Source organism: Pyrus communis, chromosome 2, assembly GCF_041283825.1.
Source record: "Pyrus communis isolate YQ-2024b chromosome 2, ASM4128382v1, whole genome shotgun sequence".
NCBI lineage: Eukaryota > Viridiplantae > Streptophyta > Magnoliopsida > Rosales > Rosaceae > Pyrus > Pyrus communis.
The window spans coordinates 2,124,616-2,132,887 of record NC_142566.1 but is presented as its reverse complement, the minus strand read 5'-3'; the positions used below and the strand labels follow the sequence as shown (position 1 = coordinate 2,132,887).

The 8,272-nt window shown below is 35.5% G+C and overlaps 1 protein-coding gene across 3 annotated transcripts; it reads right to left on the bottom strand.

Moving 5' to 3' along the window:
* Positions 1–631: 631 nt before the first annotated feature.
* Positions 632–6,173, bottom strand: LOC137748246 (putative ADP-ribosylation factor GTPase-activating protein AGD11). Of its 3 annotated transcripts, none has more exons than XM_068488366.2 (11): positions 5,701–6,173; positions 5,517–5,601; positions 5,289–5,413; positions 4,601–4,681; positions 3,894–3,978; positions 3,158–3,233; positions 2,890–3,053; positions 2,582–2,804; positions 2,163–2,279; positions 1,975–2,070; positions 632–1,241 (listed from the first exon to the last, which is right to left on the bottom strand). In XM_068488366.2, the coding sequence occupies exons 3-11, from the start codon at positions 5,335–5,337 to the stop codon at positions 960–962; spliced, it is 1,173 nt and encodes a 390-aa protein (XP_068344467.1). In that variant the 5' UTR covers positions 5,338–5,413; positions 5,517–5,601; positions 5,701–6,173; the 3' UTR covers positions 632–959. The 3 variants fall into 3 exon arrangements, with proteins under 3 accessions (XP_068344467.1, XP_068344468.1, XP_088536864.1); XM_068488367.2 differs by having other exon boundaries at positions 5,685–6,080; XM_088680738.1 differs by lacking the exon at positions 5,701–6,173 and having other exon boundaries at positions 5,517–5,641.
* Positions 6,174–8,272: the final 2,099 nt, after the last annotated feature.

Sequence of the window (8,272 nt, the reverse complement as noted above, 5' to 3'; positions counted from 1 at the left end):
TCCATGGGGCTTCGTTTTACAAATAAAAACATCTTTTCTGATTGTATTTCATCCGTTATACACTCTAGATTTTTAAGCGGTGTCTTTCTGAATTGCTGAGATTTCTCTACTCTATCTTGATGGTTGTTTGAAGAGAAACTAACGTCTAAGCCAAGGTAGTGTGCTCGCCCTTGCACACAAGTTCGTATCCCTCTTTACTTGGATCAAAACATCGTCTTGTCAAAATAAAAAGTATTGCCTATATATTATTTCCAACATTCGTTTGCTCTCTGGTTTCCCAGGAGCTGGAGGGTTTAATTTGTAGAAGTCTTTAGGAAAATTAAGAGGGGTAAAGGAAATATGTTAGGTGAGGGGATAGTTCTGTGCCTACAAGTAGGAATGTGCTTAGATTAGCAACAAAGTTTCATCATTTTGTTGGAGAATGATATCCAACATCAATTTTTACTTTCTACACACACCTCTTAATTGTGGGCCTCGATTCTCTTTTGATATGTTCAGTCTAATGCCTTGAAAAGAGAGACGGTGTGCAGAAATCCAAAGTAGTACGTCTCGTAACTTGAGTGCTTAGTTCTTAAGAGAAGATTACCAAATACCAGAGCAATGATAAAATCCCAAATCTTGATTTGCTAAATTTAAGTCAAGTAGATGTCGATTCATGAATTTCCAAATTTCCCAAACTGGACAATGTTTTAAAAAGTTCCCTCCAGAATAAAAAAGAACCAAAAAAAAAAATCAAATCCATCTGCGTACCATGAAGTGAAAACCTAACTAAAATTTTTATCCACAGATTAGAAAGCAAAAAACTACCGCAACATACAACCAAGACTCGCTTGACAGAGCTATCGATATAATGACTTCTACAGTATAACATACATCCATCTCTCGTGGTGAGTTGCAAACCTCGGCATCATAAAGGTCACGTAATTTCATTTCCTTCTAACTTTCTAGGCCAATGCGGGCTATTGATTAAGAGGCACACATTCAAGCTCGATCTCCAGTATACCCCTCTCAACATTCTGCAGCCTGAGAGTGATCTGCTGTCTCACTCTCCCGTCTACTAGGTTGATGACACCATCTTTTACGAGTGTATTTTCTTTGCTGGCTACCCACTTTCCAAGCTGCATCGGCTCATTGATTGAGGACTTCTCATAGGCTATGGCAGCACTCACCAAAGGTTGAATGTCAATCTCAGCCTCACCCATAAAATCATCAGCTTTGAACGTATCTTTGTCATATACCAGCTGAATGTAACGATAGAAACATTACTAGAAAACTTTGTCAAAGACAGAGATGTAAAGCACATAAACATCTTCATCAAACTAAGGGAATGCTTGTATATGACTATAGATTACGCCCATATAACAATGATAAATCAAGTAAAAAACAAAAGCAGAGAATCATTATCAGTTTCTTACGGTAGGCTATGAGTTTTACGCACTTTCCTGTAATTTAGAGGAAATTGCATGAACTGGGGGATTCAATCAACCGTCCCAAACTAAAGGGTAAAAGAGTTTCAAATATTTATTAACCGCTTCCTTTGACATTAGTGCTCAATAAACGATTAATTTCTGTACGCACACTGTAGGAGAACAAATCCACTGGATTTCTTCACTCATTTTCAGTTTATCAACTGTAATACCAGAAAATGTTATCCTGTTAAAAACTTCAAAAATCTGAGCAACTAATGACCTACGTTATTAACATAGGCCAAATAGTCCTGTTGATGCACAAAATTGCGTCTGCATAACTTACTGCTTAAAACACAAACAAAAATATAAAACAGGTCACTGCACAATGAAGAGAGCACATCTTTAGCATCCATACGTAATTAACCATCTTGCATTAAATAGCAATCTCAACACGACACACATGAAATTGCAGATATTATAATACGCAGTTTGAATTTCAATGTAACACACAGTGCATTGCGGACTTGATGTCATAGTATTTTCACAGGAACCGAGTAAAACTTACCACTTTTAGAGGAGGTATGTGATCAGGAATTGACAGCATCAGGCTCTCATTCCATACTGGATTAAGGTTGTTCTTTATGACACGCGTCTTCACCGACTGCAACAAATATATAGGGAAAACTGCATTTTAAGTTTATTGACTATGTTGAATTCATTTCATAAATAATAGCTTAAGTAGCAGAAACTTACTTGGTGACCCAATGCAAGGATGACGTAAGGGTCACTTGTCACCATATCCCGTACAACTAGGTTGGTTCCTCTAACCACATTCACCTTAATTAGTCCAACAAATTCAACCATACCTGCCTATAACGTACACATTAAGCAGTGAGATTCTACCCATACCAACAAAAATTTCAAATTTATTCAACCAACTTTATTTTATCCTTTGTGGTTGTCATGAATTAAAACTATGGCACAACTATTTCTGGTTCGCATTTCAAAAAGAAATTTTTTTTTTTTTTTTTTTTTTTTTTTTTTTTTCAAATAATGAAAACATAGGCATGGTAATGTAGAATAGACCCTCGCTCCAAAGGGACTAAGGGTATAAAAACAATTCAGAAATAACAAGATAAAACAACACAGTAAACAAACAGAAAGGCCATTACCATCGGCATTGAGTAGCCCTTCTTTGCGGTCTTATGTTCAGAGTCTTTTCTTCCCCAGCTGTTACGAAATGCCTGACCAATACGGTGTTTCGTTGGTTGTTTCTCATACTGTTTCTTATCTTGGGTAGAACTAACAGTTGAATTGCTTGATTTCTTATTAGGTGGGAAAGGACATGACATCTGTTCATCAGAGTTCAAGAAGTCTAGCAGCTCATATTTTCTCCTGCATATTCAAGAAGTAAATCTCAGATTTAGAATCGTATAGGTTTGAAAACAAAGTAATGAAAAAAAATCTGTACTTGAACTACCTAATAAAATAAAAGCGCTCCTCTATAGAAGAATCTGGTTTTGGTTTGCTGACATTTTCCGGCAAGTGAGCCTCATACTTCTTGTTTACAGTAGTATTTCCTCCCATACTTGCCAAGATCTCAACTTCATCATCTGTCCATTCATCTAGCTTCACTGATACAACCTATCATATGTCCAGATCAGATTAGAATATCCAAATTCCAATACTCAAACTTCTGTGTCATACAATTTTTGGGTAAATCCTGAACAAGGTTGCATAATCCACACCTTCGAAATGTGCACTCCAAGGCTTCTATGTACACCAGAACACTTTATACAAATAAATACTCCGAAGGTTAAAGATCTGATATGAATGAATTGGTACAGTCAAAATACAATGTAAGCAACAAAAACAGTCATAACTTACGTAAATCTAAGAAGAGGTGGTTGATGCAAAAATTCTAAATATGAAGTTATTTCATTTACTAGTCATCAATATCATGTTGAAAAACATCAAATAATTGTGCGCATGGTCAGTATTATGTACCCCTGAAAACCTACAGTTTCTTGTTGTAACAGCGAACTCATAAGTTGTGAAAAACTCATAGTCAAATTATTAAGCAAAAGATAATCAATATTACCAACAATTGTAAGATCAATCGTCAAATTCACAACTACTACTCATTAAGCATCATTCTCTAAAAATGTGTCATTACTCATTACTCATCACAAATTTTGCTTCAATCCACCTATGTGCAGGACCCACTCTCAAACTGTCAATATGTATGAAATTTGCACCGTCCACATTGTGATAAATAATTAACTCAAAATTGAGCTAAATAGGATGAAAAGAAGATTGTAAAGATATTAACATAATTAACGGTGAACAGAAAAAAGACAAGGTAAGATAATAAAACAAGTTCTATTAGGTTGGAATAACTTCATATAACTTTCGCTTCAGTTTTATTAAAATTGGAGAAGGATTGATGTCAAAACTTTCTCTTCATGAAAATATGATACTCACACCCATTTTGGATCTAGAGCTTCACAATCTGCACAGGACCTGTTGGCAGATTGATGCAACAAAATCTCCAGCCTTTCTTGTGGACCTGTTCATTGAACTATAGAAGTTACAAAATATAGGATGTGCTCTTATTAGAATATCACAGGGAGACCACAACAAACAAAGGAAAAACACCCGGAAAATAATGCTTATATCAGACAGACTAGAGAGCTTGGTAATGCAGAACTCATTTTTTGGGATTTAATTCAATTGGTACATGATTTTTAGATACTTATAATCCCACCCTGGGTTCTCTGGACGTATCCCCCACATTCCCACTAACACTTTTTACATCGTAAACCTTCTATTTGAACTTCATGTTGACACTTTCATTTGACCAATCTCCATGAAGGTAAACTAGAGGCAAGGCAACAAGATCAAGTGGAGGTATTAGATCTTCCATGAGCTATCTATATACTATATCTATATGTCATTTTTTTCAATTATACTGATCCACGGGAAAGATTTGACATGTTTCTTGGAGCAACTCATGTTGTTTACTAAAAGCTGATATCATAAACTTTTGAGTATCATCTTCAAATGGATTGAGTGAATTGTGACACGCCGCTAATAGCTAACTACAGCATGTCAAGACGAGGAAAATATTGGCAAAGTCAGAACACAAACAGATTCCTAAACAAGTATTTGATGTAAAGAGTAAAAAGTACCAGATAATGTACGTCGATCACTAGGGCATCTCCAAACCGGTGTGTCTGAACATAAGAGATCATAGAGGCAAGAACCTGAGCCTACAAATGAAACATATTCTTTCATTAATGAACCCCGGTATAATTCATTTGTGCAACACAGTGCAATAAATTCATCAAGTTTTGTATCGTAGAAATGTTGATATCAACAACTGCTGACATTAAGAAAATCAAAACCATATATAAGCGTCAAGATGCTGAGGAATAGAAGCAAATTTTCCCAAATAAGATGTTGACCTTACCGAAACCAACTGTTTCATTCAAGAAAAATTATCGTAAAGTTACTTTTCTTTAACAATTACAGTTGAAATCACTCAAGTGATCATTAAAATTTATACACATAAATCCTCTTCAACCTTACACACATTCTCCTCTTTAGGAGCATGAATCATGTTAATCCCTTCCAACTAAATGAATTTACAGGACAAATCTTCTCAAATATTAAAAATCATTCCAAAAATAAAATTTGAGGACGAGCCTTGGCGCAATGCTCCTTGGTAACCGAAGGGTCACAAGTTCAAAGTAGTGGAAATGACCTCTTTGCAAAGCAAAGGTAAAGTTGCGTACAATAGACGTTCCCCAACCCTCACAAAGCGGGTAGCCTTGTTGGCTTAGGGTCGCTCCTTTATTCCAAAAATAAAATTTATACCTGAGACTTTGTTGGGAACAGAATTATCTTGCTGGGTAGACATCTCCATCCTCCAATGATTCAGACCCAAATCATGAAAAAGTGCTACCTTCTGAGGACACCCATTTAATCAATCAGCAGTTCCTCTGCATCCAATTCCACATTAAATTAACAAAATATCCATTTAATAAAAAACTAAAGGAAAAATTAAAACAGATAATGAAATAAATAATTCAAATTAGTTCTTACAGATTGAAATATAGGGCAGCAAAGGAACAGTAGAATATGTTTTAATCTGAAACAAAAAGGGGTTCTTCTCTTCTCAATTCCTTGCCTGCATCAAACACAGCCAAGTTAGACAAATTGGTAGATCATTAAAATACATATTTCATAAACAATCCACTAAACAAAATCTACCCAGACGGGTTCTCACAGATTGAGAGAAATCCTTGACATTAAACAGTTGAAGCTCAAAATTTTGGCATATTGGAGGGAAAACACAGGAGAAATGGGGGAAGAAATGGTTGGGGGGGGGGGGGGGGGGGGGGGGGGTGGTGGTGGGGCGCCAAGAATGTGAAGAACAATAATTTTTTTGGTGGAATTTGGGAAGAAGCCAAAGCAGAGATTCAGGGTAAGAGGATAGAAACTATGATCCGCATGTCGTTATGTCAAATTTTTCTCAATCCTTCTATTTTCTCTCTTTAATTTTGTATAATAATAATAACTACATTTCAAAGATACAGGTTTTTGTTTTTGTTTTTGTTTTTTTTTTTTTTTTTTTTTTTTTTTTATCTTGGTAAATCAGACGCACTTATTTTTTTTTTTCTGTGACAGAATGGACCCTCTATATAGTCCATGGAAAACAAATAAAATCAGAGTTTGGCGTATCTTCCACCAAAAAGAAATAAAATAAAAATAAATAGTCTCTTTGCTTTCAATAATAGCAAAAAGAAAATCAAGCGTTGTTCAAAAAAAAAAAAAAAAAAAAAAAAAAAAGTCTAGGGAATGAAGCATTTCGTGGTAGTTGGGTGGTTGATTATCCATTCAAGAAGCATTCAAACGTGTTTATGTTTAGTCCTACCAAAAACAAGATATGAAGTCTCATACCATAAATAAAGAAAAAATAAATAAATGAAACAACACGTCTAGGATAAAGACCAATTCACCTACTCCTTGAGATATTTTTTTAGTGTGCAGAGAATACGGTCCAGTAACACTAAATATAACAATACAAGTGGTTAATCAATTGTATTATTACACTTAGTATGCAAGACCATATTTACATTGGTGTGTCAAACCATGTTCCCCACATAATAAAAAATTTATCCTACTCTTGAGTCTCCTATGCTTCCAATGCATGTATAATCCTTCTCATTTTTTCATAGCAAAATAGATTAGAGAAGAAAGAAGAGAATAGAACGAAATAATCAAATTTAAGACCTCAAATACGAGAATAAATATTATCAACGGTATTAATAGCCTCTAACATTTCCCATAAGTCTATGAGAATCTTATACCAAATCAACCCATTACATAATTTTCAGACTTATTCTTATCCTTCCCGTGGTAAACTTTGTAACAAGCCCTACTGACCTCAATAAAGCCCGACTCTTGTCTTGCCAACCATTTCCACCAAGGCCATGCAAAATGGGCAAATCACCAAAATGAAAATGATAAAAAACACTTTTCTAGCCTTTTATACACCTATGTTTAATTATGTTTGTTTTTTGTTTTGATTTATTTAATTTAATGATCAAAATAAATAATTTGTATAAGAACTTAGAGCATGTTCACCCGTTGGTGGAAGATAAGGACAAAGGCAACAATGTTGCCCTCCAGCCCAAAACTCCCCCCCCCCCCCAGCAATCCAATAAAGCAAGGGCGAGTGATGGGCCAACCACTGCCCACCCCAAAAACCTGTGCTAACGTTAGCCATGACTCTTTTTTTTGTCAGCCACATGTAATACACAAGGGAGAGTGGGCCGAAAAAATTGCAGCAGAGGACCCTGCTGCAGCAGAGCACTGACTGCTTATCAACGGCTTGGACATGTAGCGAATGGAGGGTCGTTGGATTTCCAACAGCCAGATGATCTGGACCGTTAGATTTCTAACAGTGGATTTCTAACAGTAAAAAAAATAAAATATTACCAAAGTTAAAAAATTTTAAAAATTCAGAAAAAATAGAAAGAAAAAAAACTATAAATTTTTTTTATATTATTATTTTATAAATACCCAACCATCTTCTCCATATCCCTATCACAACTTTATATGCATTTTTACTACAATCTTCTATATTTGTTTTCCACTTTTCAAATTCTTTTCTTTTTTTTCCAAAAAACAGGTGAAAAGGCAATTTGATCGATCGCAGAAGATGTTGCTTTGCTTGAGGTTTGGGTGCTTGTTACTCATGACCCGATCACTGAAAATGAGATGAGGATGCAGCATATGCAGAAGAAGTCATGCACAATTTGTCGAGAAGATTCAAGGCACATCCTAGACTGAGTAATCTCTGACGAGTATGTACAAACATCTATATAAAGATTTGAAAGCTTGACAATATCTCATTCCAAAAGCGGAAGGAATTTATAAAAGTGGCAATAATCTAGCCAATATGATAATATTATTTTATTATTAATATATTAAAAATGTAATTAATATGTTATTATTTTGACCTTTGTTACGAGCACCTATCAACCGTGAAGATAAGCACGTATTCTGTGTGACTGCTCCGAAGTCATCCGAAGGCTTTATATGAAGTTTCATTCTAGTGTGTCCCCTATGAACCGATGTTCACGTAATTACGTTCCATCGCCTTATGTTGTTAATTTCCCTCAACTCAAATACCTTCGACAAGCAAACTTTGTTCACTACTGTTTTTAAAGTTTTACCCCCCTGCTTGACCCCACAACGTTTGCTAGATTGTCACCGTGGGTGAGAGTTGAACCTCAGAGGCTTGGGAGCAACTCTCACCCACAGTGCGCTTGGGAGCGAATCAAGGACCTGAC